This window comes from Rutilus rutilus (genome assembly GCF_951802725.1).
Source record: "Rutilus rutilus genome assembly, chromosome: 20".
In the NCBI taxonomy this organism is placed as follows: domain Eukaryota; kingdom Metazoa; phylum Chordata; class Actinopteri; order Cypriniformes; family Leuciscidae; genus Rutilus; species Rutilus rutilus.
In genome coordinates this window covers 23,263,503-23,286,957 of record NC_140225.1, presented here as the reverse complement: position 1 = coordinate 23,286,957, position 23,455 = coordinate 23,263,503, and the positions used below count along the sequence as shown (strand labels likewise).

The following is a 23,455-nucleotide window of genomic DNA, read 5'->3' as shown; positions in this document are numbered from 1 at the left end:
TCTTAACTGTATTAACAAAAATTCACATCACATTCACTCAGAATTAAGAGCGAAAATATGTTTCAAAAATGTTTGCAAATATTGATTTATAATGTAAGTTTATAAGACTGTGAAAGAAGTATTTAATAGGCTACTCAAACAAAAGAGTAAACACAACTACAACCCAAGTATACTTAGAAAACTTAAATGATACTTTTGTGTATATCTCGATCAAAAGATTGAGTAAAAGTAGAGGCCAAATATCTGTATAGGTCAAATATACTGAATTTGCTGTCAGTATAAGTCAAGTATACATACATACTTCATGTTTTAAGTATATTTCTGATAAATACATAATGTTATTTTTAGTTTAAAGAAGTAATAGCACACTTAATAAACATCTTTTTTTGTAAGGGTAAGTAAGCTAATATACACTACTGTTAAAGTAGAAAACAGTTATTTTAAATTGTAATACTGTATTACTGTTTTTACTGTATTTTAGATTAAATAAATGCAGCCTTTGTGAGCATAATTGACTTTAATATATCAGATTATATGATTACTATAACTCACAAAGAAAAACAGCTAAACCTCATTGTCATTGAGACAAAAATACATACATTAATAAATAAAACAAATAATGTAAATTATAGTTTAATGTTGGTTAATAAATATTTTTGGTTAGTAAATTTTCTTAATCACCCTTCATCGGCAGATGTGAAAAGTGAAAGTGACTACACTTGCTGATTTTTGAATTCACCCATTCGGATGTAAGACTACTTGAGATCAAAGCTTATGATTTCTGTCCATCTATAGCATCGAGGTCTTTAGGTATTTAGATGTCATGTATAATTTTCCCATTGCAGCCGAGGCCACAAAAACATATAGTGAGTGAAAAGAGACACAAATTAGTGTTTCAATGACAGAACAGAGCTGGACTGTTTGGGACAGGCAGTAAAAATAGGAAATCTGTTGAGATGGGCTACATGTACCAGACTGTGGTTACCACATTTAGAAATGATCCTGAATAATGGTGTTGGTACAGTGCTTATTGCACTGCCAGATTTTCCAGACATTTAATATAACATAAAGGGATAGTTCACCCAAAAATGAAAATTCTGTCATCATTTACATCATTTTGGGGTGAACTATCCCTTTAATGTGCTTAGTGGTGGAAACAAGTTTGAAAATTGGATGTCATTGTGGCTGCATTGTGGAGCACATTCTTTCTGTGGATTTTTTTTTGTTCAGAAATGTTTTTATGGTGGAGTTAGCATGAACCCTGTATGACAGTGTAGATCTTTTAAGGCCAATGCGGCGTGAAGCAACAAATTCTGTTGAGGCGTTCTCTAAGTCTGACCTCCCAGTAAGAAGTAAGCAAGCGTTTCTGAAGTCCCTCGATGACTTCATGTTTTGAGATTTGTTTGAATGCAGTATCAGCTGCTTTTACTTCAGTCAGACACTATAGACAAGGGATTTAAAGTCACGTTCACTGGTTCACCTTTTGCTTTACTGGCAAAATGTATAAGGTGAGATGAGAATATATTTTTGTATGCAGTACACACTGAGTTTTTCCTCTGGCTTGGAACTGATGCTGACACATGCACTTGGCTAAGAGGAAATATTTCTTATATAGCAATTTAATCTGCTCTTAAAATAGGGATTATAGTCATTCCATGAAAGGAAAACACCATTAATGCGGGTATATATGTGATATATATATATGTTGTTTTATTCTAGGAAGAAGAAAATGTCCATTTTCCATAAACCACACTCTAGTGAAACTATTCACTGCAGTCAGTCACAGAACCACTCCCTTTCCTTCAGCCACTTCTGGAATACTTACTTATTTACTTGCTTTTTTGTGCATACATGGTTTTATATTTATGCTAAGATTTTTATTTAAGTAAAATTTCAACAAGGAAGCATTACTGTTTTTTTTCCTGTATTTTTGATTAAATAAATGCAGCGTTGGTGAGTATTAGAGGCTTACTTCAAAAACATTAACAATCTTAGTGTAACCCCAAACTTTTATGGTAGTGTATATTTATTTTGTAACAATATATTATTCCTTATTTATATGTATATCTGTATTTATATAGTAGCACATGACACAAAGAAACAGTTTTGATTGAGCCATTTGAGTCTAAATGATGATGTCATCATGCTGTCTACTGGAGAAATTACATGAACAATAATTAGACGTCTTGCATTTCTTCTTTTTTTCTGTAGTCGATCAATGGGTTTTTCAATGACTCTTAACTTTTACTTTTGGTCTCCACTCTTTGCTTAAATCCTTGATTATATATAATAATCTCTGTGAGGGAACATTTCCATATTAATCCTCATGGTTTTAGCCAATCTATAGCAATTTGCTTCAGAAGCGAGGCCAAATAGGGTGCTGTGTTTGCTTTTGTGCACTATCATTTTTGCTTCAAAACTAAGCTGGTCATTATTTCTACTTCATTTACTCAGCATGTATTTCTGAGATGGGGGAAAAACTTTACAATTACTCTTACACTAATGTTGCTGTGGTACATTTATGCTGCAGATTTCACATGCTTGTGAGATTCATATCTGAAGTTTTAGCACACTGCTCACATTGGACTCTGGTTTCGACCGACGTCACAGTAAACAAAGAGGGAAATGAACTGTGACATCTGATACTTTTTATCAAGCTTTTTATCTCCATAGAACCTCAAGAATGTGATGATAATGATTTCACATGAACAATTCCACTCCTCTGTATCTGATCAGACTCATGTGTGGCCCTCTGGTGTGTGAGGAATATTGCTTTAACACACAACTTTTAGAACGTCCCCGTTTTAGAAGTAATGTGTTACAATATTGCGTTACTCCCTAAAAAGTATCTAATTGCGTTATTTAGTTACTTTTTGCGTCACCTTTTCTCATCTTTCTCATTAAAAAAATTAAATAAATAAGCCTCGGGTTGAAGGAAATGTAAATGCACGTCTGTACAGTAGAGGGCTCGGCTCAGACAAACCTTTCAGCTGTGCTGTCATTCTGGATTGCAGAAGAATAGGACGCAGGAGAAAGTTCGACATTTACCTCAGCAATAAAAACAAAAAAATAAAACACAAAAGTGATGTTTATCTAAAATAGTTTTTGCTTATTAGTATTAGTATTGAATCATCGAAGGTCAGCAGCAGAGACATTGTTTAATAAAGTGAGATTAAATACATAAAGTATATTTGTGTTATTTAACATAACTGGTTTGCAGAGTTTCTCTCAACATGGGGACAAGAGAGGTGTCCGTTTATAAATGGGAAAACAAAGTAACATGCGTTACTTGTTTGACTAAGTAACTGATATTTTGTTGTAAATTTAAAAGTAATGTGTTACTTTACTAGTTACTTGAAAGTAATCTGATTACATAATCAGATTACTCACATTACTTGTAATGCGTACACTTCCCATAAGAATGAATCCATTTACAACATGGTTTTCGGTAATAATTAATTGATGATATTCTTACATGGGCTGGATGAATTGTGACGATGCAAAGCTTTTTTTTATCTGCCATTTTTATAACAATGAATTGTTCAGTTACTCAGAAATAATCCTCAATAGATTTACATCAGTAAAGATCACAGATTAGTTTGAGAAAGTGACAAATGGCAGCAGTTGGTCTGTAATGTTTTTTTAAGGCCATTTTTGGAAAGGGTCGGTTAGAAAGTATCTAGTGTTCTCTGTGGCAGAAAGAACTCAAACAGGCCGAGTGTTTGTTATTTTGTTTTTTAACTTGTGATTCCCCAGTGACATTTACTGTTTGTTTGTTCTACAGGGACGGGGCCAATCCACATTAACTCTGTCCAGTGCACTGGCACAGAGCGCTCCATTTTGGATTGTTTCTTCCAGGAAGTCCCTGCCTGGACATTCAAACACAGCCAGGATGCTTCTGTCAAGTGCTATGTTCCTAAGACAGGCGTGGACACCACGGTGAGCAAAACGATCACAGGTTACTCTGATATATTTCGGATAGCTCCTATTAGTCATGTTATCTGCACAGTAGTCCCCCAAAATATTTGGACACTTAAAGTGTAGCTTTGTATTACATTTGTATTGTTACAATGTTAGTTGGTAGTATACAGTATGTAAATTAATAATGTTGACTTGTTCTCCATGTTACCTGGAGAGATAAATGTATGTTTATTTGTCAGCAAAAGGACCTTTTACAGATCCAGAGCTTTTGTGAAAACTACAGATAATTTTTCTGCATTTTTTGTATACCTGGACCCAGATGGTTCAGATGATCAACAGATGGTTATTAACAAAACCGTTATTGTAAGGGTATTGTTACTACTCTTTATTGTATTGTATATGAAAATAACTCACTCCTACTAAATGTTTACTCTTTGAATACACAAACTGATAAATAGATAAGCTTTTAATGAAAGTTTCTACCAAATGCTGAATGTAAATATGTACATTTAAATGCATTATGGCATTTATTTTTAATATACACACTTAATCCACTGAACATCCCCTAGGAAAGTGAAGTTAGTTCTGAGAAAAGTTCTAGCATCATCTGTTTGCAAAAGTGTTCTTTGAGGCCACTGTGTGTGTAGTTTTCACTCCTGTGAGCATGTTTGTGTTTCAGGTGCGGTTGGCAGGCGGCAGGGATTCGGCTGAGGGTCGTGTGGAGGTGCTCATGGAGGTGGGGGGCAGAAAACGTTGGGGGACGATTTGCAGTGAAAACTGGGGAATAAATGAAGCTATGGTGGTGTGCAGGCAACTGGGCTTTGGTTTCGCCTCACGTGCCCATCAGGTGAGACTGCTGAAAAGAATGTTGTGTTTTCCAGTAATCGCTCTTAATATGTTGCTTTGGTTGCCTCAGTCTGTGTGTATTTGAGAGCTTCCTGTGCATGTTTAGGGGTTAGGATACTTCTGGGAAACATAAGTGTTATACAGTAGCTGTTTTGTGAAGATGAAGAGGTGGGACAGGTTTAGAAATAGTTGAGAACAGGAATCAAGGCAGTTATACTTTCATTTCACACTGTTTACCTTAATTCTGTTTCTGTATTACATGTGCAGAACTAAACTGTTTTACGAAATCTCATAAAGAAATGTCCAGGTCATATCGCAACCCCAAATAAATGAATGAATGAATTAAGTTAGGGTTATTTATATTCAGTTACTTCATTAAAATGAATTGTTTTAAAACTGTAATGGAAAACGTCTCGGTTACTCATGTAACCCTCGTTCCCTAGCACAAGTTACACAAGCATACGAGCACTAGGCCTGGCATCGGACGCTCCGCACCGTCCGACTGCCGGAGGGGTGCGGAGGAGCTCACAGGGTTCGCCTAAGTGGGGAACTCGACTGGAGCAAAAAGCGCACGTATCCGTTCCGAGGAAGGGAGTGGCGCAGCAAGCCGACACTACAGCGGGAACTTCGGTGTTACCGGCTAGTTGAAGCGAGCACACAGGAAGAAACCGGCTCAACACGTAGGCTATAAAACCTAGCGAACGTGTTAGGTATCGCCCAGCCCGCAGCTCTACAGATGTCTGTCAGCGAGGTGCCGTGTGCCTGCGCCCAGGAAGAAGTGACACCCCTAGTGGAGTGGGCTCTCAACCCGGGCGGGCAGGGCATGCCTTGGGCTTCATAAGCCAAGGCGATGGCATCCACTATCCAGTGGGCCATCCTCTGCTTGGAGACAGCCTTTCCCTTCTGCTGCGTCAAATTCGCGCCTGCCGCGTCTAGTTATATGCTTGACCACTTTGTGTTAATTCGCGCGTCAAGAGCGAAATTGACGCGCTTAAAAACAAAAGTTTGAAGCGAAATTTACGCACGTCAGAGGCAAAAGTTTCAAAAGTTTAGAAACCTGTTGGCGGCCATCTTTTTACAAGATGTCTGATGTTGATCGATCATTTATCGAGAGAATCACTGCTCTGTATTTGCTCTGGAGAGCAGAACAACGGCGTAGGGATCATCGTCGCCGTATTTGGGTCCACCAGACCCTTCGGAGGCGAACCCAGTTTGACGAGTTTCACCATTTGCTCCAGGAGCTGCGCCTGGATGACGGCCGCTATCAGCGGTGCTTCCGCCTGTCTCGCGCCCAGTTTAATGACCTGTTGTCCCGCATCGGAGCGAGGATCACCCTCGCCCTCACCCACATAATCTGTAATTTATTTTTGTATTGATGATAAATGGAGCCAGCCTCCAAAAGTAATTAACCTGTCCTGTGTTTGTTTGTTTTTTCTCACACAACACTGTCCAGACACAAACTATTCTTATACACTAAAGTATATTGGTTGTCTTTACATTAGAATAATAATGTTTCATATAATCTGAAATTTGGTTATGGAATAAATAGCATTCAATACAAAATGAATATGTCTTGTATGTTGAAATTAAGTTTTTATGTTTGTTTTTACTTCACCACGTGACAGCAGCAAGCAGGCTCCTGATTGGTTATCGCGGCGCAAATTGACGCAGAAGTTCAGATTTTTCAACTCGGGCGGCAGACGCGAATTCGCGTCAAACGCGTGAATGCACAAAAAGCACTACATAAAATCATTCGCTCTTAACGCGCCAGGCGCTCAATTCGCGCCGTTCGCGCGAACTTGACGCACGAATGAGGCGTATTCGCGTCTACCGCGCCGCGCTCTACGCCTCATTCGCGCCGCAGGAATTTTTTATGCGCGTAGCGCGTCTTTGCATTGACTTAACATTGAAATCACTCGCACCTGACGCGCTATTCGCATCCGGTGTGAACGCACCATTACAGGACAGGATTTTTAACTCAGCTGATTGCAGAGGCTCAAAGGGTGGTCTCTGAAGTGCCGAAAGGACCAGAGACAAATCCCAAGAAGGTATAGAGAGTGGGCGAGGAGGATTCAGTCTCCTCGCTCCCCTCAGGAACCTGACGATCAGGTCGTGCTTTCCCAAAGACTTACCCTCAACTGCATTGTGATGTGCGGCAATTGCGGCAACATACACTTTAAGGGTGGAGGGAGTCAGCCTTTGCTCCAGCCCTTCTTGCAGGAAGGAAAGTACGGCTCTGATCGAGCAAGATCTGGGGTTCTCCTCGTGAGAAGAACACCAGTCAATAAACAGGTTCCACTTCAACGCATTGAAGCGCCTCGTAGAGGGGGCTCTAGCGGAAGTGATGGTGTCAACTACCGCTTGGGGTAGGTCACCTAGAACCTCCGGTGAGGTTGCCATAAGGTGCCCCGTCTCTGAGAGAGCAGGTCCTCTCTAAGAGGAATGGGCCAGGGAGGGGCAGTCGCGAGGAGCACTAGTTCTGGGAACCAGGTCCGGTTGGGCCAATACGGCGCAACTAGCAAGACCTGCTCCTCATCCTCCCTGACTTTGCACAAGGTCTGTGCAAGAACGCTCACTGGGGGAAACGCATATTTGCGTAGGGCCAGAGCAACGATCGACATCTGATTGTCAGCTGGAGCCCCAAAGGAAACTGTTGGTCGTCCAGGAGAAGGACCAAGACGTTCACTCAGGGGCTCCAATGGCAGCAGCGCTTGTGAGGCGCCCACGGAGATTGTCTCGGCGGGGAAGCCCTCATGTTAATCTTCAGATCACCTATTCTGCAGGGCAGAATAGACGCTAGATCAGGGCATAGGCGAGGGGACTGGACCTCCCTTCAGGAAGGTGAGTCTCGATGTTAGTGCTGTGATAGTCATATTCCCGCAATGGGAACATGAACTATCCACAAAAGCTGCCTCAGCGTGTTGAATGCCCAAACACGAGAGGCAACTACTGTGGCCATCTGCTGGCGCCAAGGAACGACGGCATCCAGAAACGCACAAGCGGAATGACATCTTGAAAAAGACGCAGGGTCACGCTTGTGTTGCTCTTTTAGTGAAAACAAAAAATAGAAATACTCTCTCAGTGTTGAGGCACCCAGGGGTAGCCGCGGTGTGAATAACACACAGGGGGAAACGCCCACCGAACCGACACACACAAACACACAGAACAGTAGTGCTGTGAAAACAGCAGTTGTGAGCTGCAATGCTTGCGACCACCGCTGATCGCGCCGTCACACCAACATGAAATGAGAGTCTTCTCGTTCTCAATTGGCAGTCTTGTAGGTTTCAGAAGTCAAAACAAAGCTCGGCTCCGAAGTGAAAGACAATGTGTGCGGGAAAGACTTCCTGTTTATACCCTCGCTGCGGGGCGGGGCGCGTTACGCGATTCACGCAAGCCAACGTTCATTGGCTCATTCTGTAGACACTCGAAGTTGATAGGGCTCCCTGAAGTGATCCCAATTACGTCGTCACGTCGACGTTACGTCAAACGTGAGCGACTGAAGGGGAATATCTAATCTTTCTTCCCCCAAAAAATCTGCATTAAATAAATTAAGGATCAGTGTGTGTTTTCAGTACAAATTCAGTATAATTTATGATATATTTAAGGCAAATTGGACAATTAATGTTCTTCATTTTCACGTAAAAAAATGGAAGAAGGGTAAAATTGCATTATTTCTGGTAATAAGAACTAATGACCAAATTCGGGACCCATAAATAAGTAGATTAGCATCATCATGTAGATTTTAAGTTAAAATGAATATGAATTAATATAGGTGTGTGTATACTAAGTCCTGTAGAAGTTCATTCTTTCATTTTCTTTTGGTTAACTTGTTGGCTTCACCTTGTTACTTCTTCACTTAACTAATAAATGGTGCATACATGCAGTATAATCATATTAATTAAGTACAAAGCATAATTAGGTATAAACAAGAACTATAGGAAGTGCTGAATAAAAATAGTTAAGATTATTCATAACTTGTGAAACTAGATGGCATATCATCTTCCCAAAAGTATTTCATGTCAACTTCCTACCTAAACATCATGTCTTGCATTTTAAGCATAGCATACCATATGCAGACAAATAAGCTTTGGCCTCCCTGTGTATAGGAAACGTATTATTGGCAAGGAGACCCTTCGGCAGAAGAAGTGACATTGAGTGGGACTCACTGTGTGGGAACAGAAATGTCCATCCAGCAGTGCCGTCGGAATAATCACGTCCACTGCCCTCGAGGAGGCGGGGCTAAAGCAGCAGGTGTCACCTGTTCTGAAAGTAAGTGATTGGAATGACAAAATCTGATGCATATTGTAATTTTATCTGCACTGAATGATCCCAATGAATGAATCAACATCTTGTTTTAGCGGCACCTGACCTGGTTTTGGATGCACAGCTCGTGCAGGAGAGCGCTTACCTGGAAGACAGGCCTCTGCACCTGCTCACCTGTGCTCAAGAAGAGAACTGTCTCTCCTCCTCTGCCACCCGGATGCAGTGGCCCTACGGACACCGCCGGCTTCTGCGTTTCTCCTCTCGTATCCTGAACTTGGGCAGAGCCGACTTCCGTCCACGCTCCTCTAGAGAGTCCTGGACCTGGCACCAGTGCCACAGGTGAGGGTTTCCTTCTTTCTTCTGTTTTAATGTCTATACAGAATGAAACAGCAGCCTGAGATCTGCTGGGAAAACATAGTTTGGTCATCTTGTTTTATAAACAAGTATGTATGCTGAGAATACAGTATGATGCTTAAAGGAAACTGGACCCCAAGACCACGAAACATTTGCACAGATGCTTCACAAAAACTGAATCTTACTCATTAGCTACCTGCAATCCAGTTTGCAATGAATACTTACATTTTTATTTTAGTTAAAGTAAAAATTATTTTATTCTCTTCAGATTATTATTATTATTAATAATTTTATATTATATTTTTTACTTTTTCTTTCCTGTTTCACTTTTTCTTTTCCTGTCTATCTATTACTTTTATTTCTTTTTATATTTCTTTTGTTGCATATTCTTTTTAATAGTTCAATGATTTTAAAATAGATTTTTATATACATTTTATATTTCATCTTTATCATGATGTAATAATTTCAGCAGTGGCGTGTAACGCAGTCACTCCTACTAGCCACTTTGGCGGGTTGAATTTTATATATAATGTATACATTTTTAAATTAGTCTTTTAAAAAGGTATCTGAAATAATAAACTACGTGCAGTGTAGTGTTGTCAAAAATATTGATTTTTCAATACATATTGATACTGGAATATCTGAAACGCTTCCAAAAATAATTTTCCACAGAAAAGATACACGATACCAACTGCGTTTTCTAGTTCTCCCATCTCTCCGACAGCTAGTTGACACACACACCCGACTTCCCTCAATGAATATTGTTGGTGTTACAGGGCTTGAATTTGGACATGGGATTGCACGTATTTCCCATAATTTTACTCATTCCCGCAGATTTTGTTCTCACACCCAAAATGTGCGCACATAAAGCCACCTCTAAGTACTAAATTGCGTTCTTTTTTCGCTGCTTATTGCTCTTAAAGTCAAATACACAGAAAATAATGTCAAAATGCCGGTCTTGACGAGTATTCACATAAACACAGTCCTTTATGTTTTAAGTGAACGTAAACAGTTGAGAAAGGAAATGCATGTGTAACAGTATAATGGATCCGTGCGTCAGGTCTTAAAGTGACAGCAGTCTAATATATCTGCTGCCAAATTATGAGATAATATTAAGAATGTCTAAATGGCAGTTTTTCCCCATGGTGTCGATGTCAAAATTGTAGCCAGTGAAAATGCTGAGCAAAAAAAGTTAATGTCAAGCCCATTTTATGTATGTGTGTATGTATGTATATATATATATATATATATATACATACATATATACATACACACACACACACACACACACACACACACACACACACACACATACATACATACACACACACACACACACACACACACACACACACACACACACACACACACACACACACACACACACATATATATACATACATATATATATATATATATATATATATATATATACACATATACATATAAATACATATATATACGTAAGCAATAAGGTACAAGAGGCTGTGCTGTATCGTGAATAAGTAACGGCCGAAGGGCGTTGCAACCCCTTCAGCCGTTACTTTTTCACGATACAGCACTTGCCTCGAGTACCTTATTGCTTTTATAAAACGGTTACCACACAATATTAAAGTAAAAAAAAAAATGTATTAGTGCAACTTTCATGAAGTTAATATAAATAAAAACATTCCTTCCGCTAGAAAAAATAGTCCCTGACCGTGAACAACAACGTTCCAATGTGTAATATGCATGAAAGATCAAATAAAAACAACAAACCGTTCTCAAACTTTGTGTCATTCTTTTTATTTTTTACAACACAATATTTGTGAAATTTTCCTCACACAAATAGGCATAGCTTATCTCTCAGCACGAGAAAACGTTTATTCCGTTATTTTCTCTCTGCACTAAACTAAATATTTACATAGCCTAAGTAAAAACACAAGGGCACATATTTTGATAGATAACAGTTAGGTCTTTATTATTAATGTTATTAATTTAGTTGCTAAAATGCTGCCTAACAAGAGATACTTTTTTATTGTTTATTTAAATTTATTTGAACATCTCCGTTTATTGTGCACGCATTCAATATTTGTCTCATTTCAATTGGCTCCACTGTGGTGATATTTAAAATCAATGCAACCCTTTTCACTACACCAGTCACCGAAGCATTTCACTGCCCATTGGGTTTGCTGCACGGTATTGTTTTTCATTACGAGTCTTCTCGAATGTAGGCTATCAATGTTACATTTCAGCACTTCAGCATGACGGTTCATATTTGTAGAAGTCTCTCCAAATTGTTCCTCAAACCACTCATCCATCGTCATGCCACCTAGTAAATTGAAATTTACTTTAAAACATTTTAGCCTTTTTAATTCTTACGTTTTTTTTCTATGTTTATGTTGATACGTGTGGTTGCTAAGAGTGTTGCTAAGGTGATAAATAGAACCGTTGGGTTTATCGTGAATAAAGCACAGCTATTGACCAATCAGAATCAAGGATTGGAACTAACCGTTTTATAAATATATTTACACATGCCAGCTGCACGCTGTGTGAGGTTTCTTCAAGCATATCGGAGACGTTCCCGCAGTTCTTCTGGATTTAGTCTGTCTCAGTTTTTTCTGTTTCTTCATGTAATCACAGACGGACTCGATGATGGTGAGATCAGATCATCCTGGCTGTTGTCAGACTCCTTGTGCATACACAAATCTCACTGGATTATTACAATTAATGGCAAAAAGAATGTTTGGAAATGTAAACTGATATTTCCTACTGACACACTACAGCAAAAGATATAAATAACTGTCTTAAAACCATTTTTTGGGGCGGACGGGGGATATTAACATGCCTAAGACTTTTCCACAGTACTGTATATACATATATATACATATACATATATATACATATACATATACATATATATACATATACACTCACCTAAAGGATTATTAGGAACACCTGTTCAACTTCTCATTAATGCAATTATCTAATCAACCAATCACATGGCAGTTGCTTCAATGCATTTAGGGGTGTGGTCCTGGTCAAGACAATCTCCTGAACTCCAAACTGAATGTCAGAATGGGAAAGAAAGGTGATGTAAGCAATTTTGAGCGTGGCATGGTTGTTGGTGCCAGACGGGCCGGTCTGAGTATTTCACAATCTGCTCAGTTACTGGGATTTTCACGCACAACCATTTCTAGGGTTTACAAAGAATGGTGTGAAAAGGGAAAAACATCCAGTATGCGGCAGCCCTGTGGGCGAAAATGCCTTGTTGATGCTAGAGGTCAGAGGAGAATGGGCCGACTGATTCAAGCTGAAAGAAGAGCAACTTTGACTGAAATAACCACTCGTTACAACCGAGGTATGCAGAAAAGCATTTGTGAAGCCACAACACGCACAACCTTGAGGCGGATGGGCTACAACAGCAGAAGACTCCACCGGGTACCACTCATCTCCACTACAAATAGGAAAAAGAGGCTACAATTTGCACGAGCTCACCAAAATTGGACAGTTGAAGACTGGAAAAATGTTGCCTGGTCTGATGAGTCTCGATTTCAGTTAAGACATTCAGATGGTAGAGTCAGAATTTGGCGTAAACAGAATGAGAACATGGATCCATCATGCCTTGTTACCACTGTGCAGGCTGGTGGTGGTGGTGTAATGGTGTGGGGGATGTTTTCTTGGCACACTTTAGGCCCCTTAGTGCCAATTGGGCATCGTTTAAATGCCACGGCCTACCTGAGCATTGTTTCTGACCATGTCCATCCCTTTATGACCACCATGTACCCATCCTCTGATGGCTACTTCCAGCAGGATAATGCACCATGTCACAAAGCTCGAATCATTTCAAATTGGTTTCTTGAACATGATGTGGTGGAACGGGAGCTTCGTGCCCTGGATGTGCATCCCACAAATCTCCATCAACTGCAAGATGCTATCCTATCAATATGGGCCAACATTTCTAAAGAATGCTTTCAGCACCTTGTTGAATCAATGCCACGTAGAATTAAGGCAGTTCTGAAGGCGAAAGGGGGTCAAACACAGTATTAGTATGGTGTTCTTAATAATCCTTTAGGTGAGTGTACATATACATATTTTATATATATATTGTTTTTGTCTTACTCTTTTTCATGGCAATGTATAGTCTTATAAGTGTTGCATATATCCATCCAGACATGTGGTGTAGTCAAGCGCAGTTTTCGCTGTACAATCCCAGTAAAGTACATTGATTACATCATGGTAGTCTTCTGCATCCTCCACAACTGGAACACTCAGAACCAGCTTTTGCATATATTCTTTTAATAACTCGGGTACTAAAATAATGCAGACAGCACATGAAACTAAATAGAGCTTGAGTGATCGAATGAAATTCAAGCGTAGTTCAGGCAGACCACTGATCGCTAAACAATATCAGCTGACGCTCAGCTGATTTGTTACTCCACCAACTCTAATCAACTATAGTATTTAAGCTCATTCAACATCATTCGCACAGACATGTCATTTACACCCACCTTCACCCCTTCACCTCCTAGCATCTTCATAACAGAGCAGTGGATTCTGTATAGAAACTCTATGTACGTGATCATTGTATTTCCTTCTGTAAACATATGCTAAGAAACATTTGGTTATTAAAAGGCTTGGGGGATTTGTGTCTCAAGGATGTATCTCAAACTGTCTAGTATGGCAGCTCGAGCAACTTAGAGCCTAAGCCTCTCGACAAATCCAAAGATTGTCAATAAATTTCATTCTCAAAGTGGTCCTGACTGAAATAATGTAGGGATAACCCTGACGTATGACTAGAGTATTTGTGGGTACATTTCCTTTCAGTTGAGTTCACTCAGTTATTTCAATGTGCAATGAAAGGAACGTACACTCCTGTTTATAAAACCGGTCATGGGTGGTCAGAAAGCTTGCCGTCATCTTTCAGATTTATTAGTTGCTTTGAGCACCTTCACTCCCTTTACATGTGTTTTGAAAATAATTGCAAACCCATTCTGTGGGAACAAGGCACTCTGTTGTGGAGGAGTCGTGGGCTTTGCGTGTTCACGGGCCAAATCTGTTTTATTAATCTTTTAAAAACACCAGAGAAGTTGGCATTTGAAAGCAGTCTATTCAGGCGAGCTGAATAAACAACTCTGCAAGCGTAACCCTGTCAGCATAACAACAACTTCCTGTAAAGGGTGTTACGGTAGCAGCCAACACCTTCATGTAGGAGCAATGAGGTCATCAGACAGTGGTCCATAGTGAACCTTTGTTCTGCCCATGTTCACAAGCCAGCATGAAATATAAGGCAACTACATTTTAACATATTCTGGAATAGAGTCATGGAAAACTTGTTGTGGGTGAGTGGTATCAAAGTCTCTTTCAAGGAAAGTCTCTTCACTCTGCGCCAATATTTGCGACGCCTCCGGGCAGCTACTGTATTTCGGGCATCCAAGAGCAAGTCCTATCTACTTGAATGGGGGAATCCTGAAATCTCAAAAACTGTTTGCTGAACTCCCAATTACATAACATTTAAAATCAGCAAAAAAAGGAACATTTGAGACATGAGCTGTCCCAAAAAGCAATTCTTATGCTTAAATGGTGTTAAAAAAGCTTATTTTCCAGGCTTGACCAGCCAATGCACGTGCAGTTCTAAGCGCGCAATGAATTTACCAATTAGCTTTTGGCTCTTTTATTTAGAAGGCAGGACTTATGCCGCCATATTGTGCTTTGCACTTTCTTCAAGTAATATGAGTGCACTGTTTTTGTATATCTAAAGTCTTTGGTGGTATATAGCATATTTAACATGATTATACTGTGTTGCTAGAACATTACTATGTACAGTTGCTAAGGAATTCAGAGTGGTATATAACACATTTAATACTAGGCTGTTTCTCAAATCCAAGAACGCAAAGAACGTACTTGTTTTGCCAGGTTGCCTTGAAAGAACGAACTCGGAAGGACGCGAGGGCACAGAACGCATCCTTGTGAGAATTGAGATGTGCTGCGATCTTGTTGCTCAACTGACCGTCCTATTATAAGTAGCGTCCAATACACAATAAATACAACATACAGTAACATCACAAACAAATTTAATAACCTATTGAAACATTTCTTTCATATTATTATAGACATTATGTTCATATTATTTTAGATTGTTTTATTTTAACAACGTATATGTGAAAATCAGTATGTATGTTATAACGTCACCTATGCTGTCGATGTTAAGATTCTTTTTAAAGTCGTCATGAAATCACAATGGACCCTATTTACTTTGTTAGTGCACATTACTAGCTTTGTGGTGAACAATTAATTTGAGTTAAGTTATTAAGTTAATACACAGAAAAAAAAGTTGTTGAATCAAAATATGAAAATTTGCTTCCGCTCTGGAATGGCGTTCCGTCTCTGACGTCGGTTTGACGGCTTGGGTTGAATATCTTTAACCACTCCCTCCAACCGTCAGTCTGCAATGAGCGAGGGGATGGAGAGGAGGTGCGCTAAAATAAAACCCCCGCCCTCTATTCAATATTCCGTTTCACTTGGAAATAGCACACATAAAAACCACAAATGCCAAAGTGTGATTAATCTTGCTCTATTTGTTTACCACTAGCGCATGCTGATGATTTTATTCTTCTATACTAACTTGCGTCGTAGCCTACCATTCAATAGGTGTCATCATCGTACAAGTTTATTAGATCCATTTTGTACAGTGTGATTTGTAATGATCTTATAGGATTGACGAAATCGTACAGTCAATACAAGAAGTTTAAAGCTTACATCTTACGCAGCGTCTTCTGGGATTTCTAACGGTTTGATTCTCTCAAGTTTGCATTCGATGCATTCTCAATATCGTCCTCGAACAAGTTGCATGATTTGAATGATATTTTATGTGCTTAGCACGAGCAGTGAAGGTATGTACAGTACGGCAATAGTAATTGTGGTTCTTGCCTTGGCAATCACTTAATTATACAATGCTACTTGTACTTACATTCTTTTTTCTTTTTTTTTTTATTCAGGCATTATCACAGCATTGAAGTGTTCACGCATTATGACCTCCTCACACTCAATGGAAGCAGAGTGGCTGAAGGACACAAAGCCAGTTTCTGTCTGGAAGACACCTTCTGTCCTGAGGGTAAAAGACTAGTTACGTTAAAACCTTATACTAATGCGAATTGGTTTACGAGAGCAAATAAAACAGTTTTTGTGTTTATCTCCAGGACTTCACAAACGCTTTTCATGCTACAATTATGGAGATCAAGGCATTTCAGTGGGTTGCTGGGACACGTACCGCCACGACATCGACTGCCAGTGGATAGACATCACCGATGTGAGACCTGGAGACTACATCATGCAGGTGAAATGATTCAGAACATCTGAACGGTGGAAGACGGGAGTCACGCACAAAACATTTTTCACTATTCTTTCAAGAGTAGATTCTCTTTTCAGGATGCAGTTTTTCCACTTTTTCTCTGTCATTAACTTTGGAAACGTGTTAATCATCCAAATCACTGTGGGCACTTCCGCAGCTGAGCTTCACATGCAGAACCAGCCAATCAAAGAGCCGCTTTAGGGGCCAATCAAGAGGCCTTTTATACATCCCAGTTGTAAAATATAGGTTGATGTGAAGCTTTGTTTTAATTACAGTGTACCTTCGTGCTCTGACCTTTTTGAAGATTTATTTGCTCGAAATGTCGCCATGATAGATCTGCATGTATTTTAAGCACGTTTGGCAGATGCTAATTACAAACCGGCATCGGGCTGCTGCTATATATGGCACAGCAATGAGCCGTGGTGATAGTCAAAAGGTCAGAGTTACCATCTCCATGTAGAATGAGGCCAGCTATCCCATGCCAACCCCGTCTGAGCAAAGACGCCGTGTAAATGAAGCATCTATACTTCATGAACCAGACAAACTTGTTGCTCTTTCCTTGAGTTGCTGGTCTTTAATTTTACACCAAAAATAACCCAATGCTAAGCTTTCCCTGCTGGAGGAGAAAAACATGCTATATCCCCCTCTATTAGACATGGTCAATTACGTTCAGAGTAATTTACGCCCGCCAGTTTTACAGGCGCTTTCTCGCTCAAACATATGCTCAGACAGACTCAGATCTATATAGTCCAGAGTTAAAGTTGCTAAAAGATAAGTGAGACTTGAATGTGCTCACAGAATAATGACCTTTGGCTACTAGGAACAATATCTTAACAGTGTTGAAAATAAAAGAACTGTTGTATCAGCCTTTAAAAAGTTCTCAAGCCTAGTAGGCATAATCCCATTCAATTTATAACGTACTGTTGCTCAAAGCTGCTCTTTTGACTTCTTACCCTGCTTACAGAAACTTTTTGCACTATTAAACTATTATATTGCGATTTTATAACAGTAATTTGAGAGTCTGGTTTGGTGGAGCCAATTTGTAAAGTGGTTTGATGAGCAATTCTGTTTGCAAAACATTTCCTTACAAGCTCCACATCCTTATTGGTTCTGCATGTCTGCAACTGATACTAGTAGTATTATTTCAGGCTGGCATTGTAAAAAAAACCTTCTATATTTAATACAGTTCATCTACAATTCATTATATAATTATTAGGTAAGTCGATATTTTTATCATAGTTTTTCCCCAAGTACATTTGACCAATTCCAAACACAATAACTAATTGTTAGCGAGGGCTGTAAGTGTAAAACACCTTACATTCAGATGTGCATAATTATTGAGCAGGCTTTCTTTTACAGGTAAAATGGACCAAAAAAGAGAATGAACGCTGAAACTCTTACTGAAAAGTCAAAATGATTAAATGCCCATGGGAAGGATGCTATAGAAATTGCTAAATTAAAGGGATAGTTCACCCAAAAATGAAAATTTTGTCATCACTTACCTTCAAGTTGTTCCAACCCTGTGTGAGTTTCTTTCTTCTGTTGAACACAAAAGAAGATATTTTAAAGCATGTTGGCAATTAAACATTTGACAGAAGCCATTGACTGCCATAGTAGGAAAAAAATACTATGGAAGTCATTTGTCCGGTTACCAACATTCTTTAAAATATCTTCTTTTGTGTTCAACAGAAGAAAGAAATTCATACAGGTTTGGAACCCTTTTCAGTTATTTTAGAAAATGTCTTAGATCTTTCAATGGTTATAATGTCAAGTTATGGGGTCCACTCCTTCAAGTCCCAAAAATGTGCATGCATCCTTCACAAAAGTAATCCATCCGGCTCCAGGGGGATAAACGAAGGCCTTCTGAGGGTAATCCGTGCGGTTTTGTTGTAAAAATATACATATTTAAAACTTTATAAATGAAAATAACTGGCTTCCGGCAACGGTCGACGCGCGTTCACGGGAGATGGATGCTGGCGTATGACGTAGGACGTAGCGTAGTAAGCGTCGTGACGTAGAACGAAGTATAGCTAAATCAAACGCTACGTCCTACGTCATACGTGCGTGGACCCCATAACTTGACATTATAACCACTGAAAGATCTAAGACATTTTCTAAAATAACTGAAAATGTGTTCGTCTGAAAAATTATTGACATATGCATCTCGAACGGCTTGAGGGTGAGTAAATCATGGGTTTAATATAATTTTTGGCCGAACTATCTCTTTAAGTTGTGTCCGTTGGAAAGAAATGCTCAATGGGGCAGCAGGGTCACAAAAAACAGGTTGAGAAGAAAATGTATTAATTTGAAAGATATTAACTCTATAGTCTCCAGTGCCACCATTTTCCAGAACTGCAAACCACCTGGAGTCTCTAGAAGTACAAGACCATAAACTGCTTTAAAAAAAAAGAAAAGAAAAAAAAAAATTCCAGAGGGAACCCATGGTAAATTGTCCTTCTGGGTTGCCCTACAAATTGACCTAATTACTGACCGGTTCTATTCATTCTTTTGTGTGTTTTGTCAGGTTGAGGTAAATCCGTCCCTGGATATGGCTGAATCAGACTTTATGAACAACGTCATGCGTTGTCGATGTAAATATGATGGACACAGAGTGTTTATGTACGGCTGCCATGCAGGTATGATCCCCATATCAATGAATGATTCACAACATGCATGCATGCTCAAGCGCACTAGTATCTAAATTCCCTGTCTGACGCGCTCTTCTTTCACAGGTGATGCCTACAGCGCTGAAATCGAGGATTTATTTGAACATCAGCGTCAGATCAGCAATAACTTCATCTGAGCCTATAGTAAAGATAGGTGAGAGGAGGGGATGGGTCCTGGAAATGTGGCTTTCTGGACAATAAACTGTGTGAAAGAGAAAGAGATCTTGTCAACTGATCTCAGAACAGTCTACCAGTAGCACCACAGTGGAAGAGATCTGCTACATTTTTAAAGGGGTCATGACATGGATATATATTTTTTTGGTTTCTTGAGGTTCACTTATAATGTTTATAAAGTTGTGTTGCGCATACACACACAAAAACAAATATATATGCAGAAAAACAATTATTGTCCACTTTTATTCTGACCCTCTGTCTGAAGTGATCAGTTTTTAAGGGGCGGCTCCTTTAAGGTTTGTCAGTAAATGGCCACTGTTATGATTGGCTAATGTCATTGCATAGGAAACAGTATCAACGTCCACTCGCTATTACATGCGAGTAAGTGTTTTGAAAACTTTATCCACATAAAACCGTAATTTACAGACAAAGCATTATGAAATAATTTACTTACGGTTTGTGCAGCTGCTGTCAATTTCAAAACAGTTGACCGCTTCATCTTTCAACAAAAGTACTAAACAAAACGCTCCGGACAAACATATAGCCACTGAGCGACTGAACGCCAGTGGCTGGGGCCTATGGTGTGATGATGTATAACTATATCAAGGTCTTCCTCTGGAGTCAGGCATATGCAAATGTATTTATATTAAATAATAAATGCTTTGTTTTTTAACTATGAAACTTGCAGGACCTTTTAATGATAACAGTACCTCTTATATCTCAAAAGATCAAAGCAAATTTGATTTCTCATATCATGACCCCTTTAAATGGTTTTCTCCATGGAATTGAATTAAGTCTAGCAGATGTTTGAAAATCAATAGAACTTTAGGATTAGTTCACCTTAAAATGAAAATTCTGTCATAATTTGTCTGTCTTTTGTATTTGATTTTATTTTTTGAATAGCATACTGGTTGTTCTTTTCCACCCAGTTGCAGTCGCAGATGTCAAAATTTTCATTGAATAATAGCTTAATTTTCAATCTGTTCCTGACACACATCACTTTGCATTAGAAGACATGGAATATACTTTTATAGTGCATTATTTGTCATTTTAGAGCTTGATAGCCGTGCACAGTCTTTTCCCACTTTCATTATACTCAAAAAGAGTAGAATCCAATAATGCATAGTCATAATTTGTATTTTTGGGTGAACTGATGCTTTAGTTATTATCCATTGAACTGGGACATTGTTTTCAGAGACTAAGTTGCAATTGTTGCCAGTTTAAAATAAAACATGCAAGATTTGTAGTTCTTGGGACCATAAAACTATTAGAAAATAACTTTTTTTTATTGTTGTCTACATGTACACATATTTATTTCCTGACATTACAGAATAATTTTAGAATAATAAATATGTTATAGAATAAATGCATCTGTATAATGTTTAATTGTTCATTACATTTCACCCCCATTACATTTAATTACAATATGATCTATTTTATATGACATCCAAATGCAGTGTGTTCACTTTTTCTGCTCATTTATGAGTTTTATATCTTCATGACTTTTATAACTTCAATTCTTCTGTTTGAGTTAAGCACTTTATTGAAGAACCGTCAGTATTCTGGTAGAAATGGGTAATTCACTACCATATTTCAACACACATCTCTTTGTTTGTTTATTAACAAATTAATAACAAATACCTTCTTTCTCAGTGACTTTCCTAAATCCTAAAAGATAATAAAGGATGTTGTATATGCAAAAGATTAATTTATTTAATACAATGTTAAAAACAAAATTTCTGGATGAGAGTTTTATTAGTTTGACAATTCATAGTATTAATAAATGCTTGCTAAATGGTTGACTGCTTTAATAGTCATTTAACATCTTGGAGCTTTGATTTGTGGATGAATGGAACTTGTTTTCTTAGTCTAGCGTGTACTTGAAGCTTTTTTTAAAACATCTATGAGTATAAAGGAGTATGTTGTCACAGTGTCCTAAAAAAAAAAAAAAAAAAAGTAGTGTAAAGCATAAAAGGGATGCTGGGAATACTATGAAGAGCTCACTACAGCATTTAATGATGAGTTCAAATCTAGCTTGAATAATATTTATGGGCTAGAGCATTACATATAGTCTTAGTCTAAACATCTAAAAAGTTTTTTTTTTTTGAGCTATACTGTATCAGTCTTTATGTTTGTAATTATTTGCACAGTACAAGACGCTGTTAAACAATGGTTATTGTGCATGTAATGAACTGATATGTAATTTGTTCCTGCTGTTTATCTCAAATCCTCATGTTATTTATCTTAAAGTATAATCCATAATGGTTGATTTCATAAACACACGAGTGATTTTTCTTAAGTGAATCATCTGTGCCCATAGTATGTGCATAGATCAACTTTATGTACTTTCCTTTTTCACGAAAAACTGTTTTTGTAAGATCATCAATATGACTTATTCTGTGCCTCTATTGTGTACCTTTATGTTCACCATGTTTCTCTTGAACTGTTATTTCATCTATACTTTTATTTATGATTTGCATGTTACCATATTAGTGCATAAATTGATTTCAGTCCATAATTCACAGCAAACTGTTTTTATATTATTATCTTCAGGTGCAAATTGTGCACTTTTCTGGGATTTTTTTCATGGAGTAGTTGAGAGTTTAAGCTCTTATTGTAATTTGCAATACTCTCAGGGATGAAATATGTGTGTTCAAAATTCTTTGAGATCATTTGGACAGCCAGGACACAAATAAATGGGAAAGTAATACCAAAATCATTCTAGAAACTCAAACGTGATGTAAAACTCTTGTTACTGTTCTGTGATGAGTGTTACAGTGGTCAATGCAAACAACTGATCTCAAATGTGAATAAATATAGCGTATCAGGTCTCATTTAGCTACCTATACTCTGTTTTTCTGCTCATTGTGTACCATGATCAATTGCACAGGGACTCCATTATCAATAAATGTGTGTTTGTGAAAGACTGTTTTTGTTTTCAAATAAAAATAAATGGCTGCTTCAGATGAGGGGGGAAAAAGTTGAAACCGTTGTAGCAAAAAATACGGCATATATGGAAGCATTTTACTTTGACAAAGCAAATAAAAATTTAGTAATCCTCATATTTTATAATTCTACTATATTGTAATTGTAATTAATTATATAATCTCTGTAACTGTTATATAATCAGTTATATAATAGTAAACACGACCAACGTTTATTTTATAAATTGATCAAAAGTGACATTAAAGGGATAGTTCACTCAAAAATGAAAATTAGCCCATGATTTACTCACCCTGAAGCCCTTGTATATGACATTCTTCTTTCAGATGAATACAATCGGAGTTATATTAAAAAATGTCCTGGCTCTTCCAAGCTTTATACTGGGAGTGAATAGGTATATTTTTTTGGAAGTTCATCAAAGTGCATCCATCCATGATAAAAGTGCTCCACACTGCTCTGGGGGGTTAATAAAAGCCTTCTGAATTGAAGCGATGCATTTGTGTAAGAAAAATATTCATTTTTAAAACTTTATCGACTAAAATAACTAGCTTCCAGCAGTGAATGGGAAACTTGGAAGAGCCAGGACATGTTTTAATATATCTCTGATTGTATTCGTCTGAAAGAAGAATGTCATATACACCTAGGATGGCTTGAGGGTGAGTAAATCATGGGCTAATTTTCATTTTGGGGGGAACTATATCGTTTTTAAAGGCATTTATAATGTTACAAAAGATATCTATTTCAAACAAATGCTGTTCTTTTGAACTTCCTATTCATTAAAGAATCCTTAAATGCGTCTCAGTTTTCAAATTAAAAACTGTTTTCAACATTGATAAGAAATTTTTCTTAAAGGTGAACTAAGTAACTTTTTTACCTTAACTGAACAGCTTCGGAGTCATTGGAATGGTTATATTACTTATTTCGGGTTAAATGGTGGTCGTTTCGCGTGCCCGTGAGC

At 38.1% G+C, this 23,455-nt stretch overlaps 1 protein-coding gene across 2 annotated transcripts in view; it reads left to right on the top strand.

Annotated features, from left to right (window-relative positions):
* loxl4 (lysyl oxidase-like 4) overlaps positions 1-22,521 on the top strand; it is a 50,278-nt gene extending 27,757 nt beyond the window's left edge. Inside the window, exons 8-15 of one of the 2 annotated variants that reach the window (XM_084392276.1) lie at positions 3,785-3,939; positions 4,601-4,768; positions 8,874-9,036; positions 9,126-9,369; positions 16,362-16,477; positions 16,563-16,672; positions 19,239-19,350; positions 19,447-22,521. In XM_084392276.1, coding sequence (XP_084248402.1) covers positions 3,785-3,939; positions 4,601-4,768; positions 8,874-9,036; positions 9,126-9,369; positions 16,362-16,477; positions 16,563-16,672; positions 19,239-19,350; positions 19,447-19,517 — 1,139 coding nt within the window. In that variant the 3' untranslated portion in view covers positions 19,518-22,521. Of the gene's footprint in view, positions 1-3,784; positions 3,940-4,600; positions 4,769-8,873; positions 9,037-9,125; positions 9,370-16,361; positions 16,478-16,562; positions 16,700-19,238; positions 19,351-19,446 lie in introns of both variants that reach the window. The other variant, XM_084392275.1, reaches the window with a different exon arrangement.
* Positions 22,522-23,455: the final 934 nt, after the last annotated feature.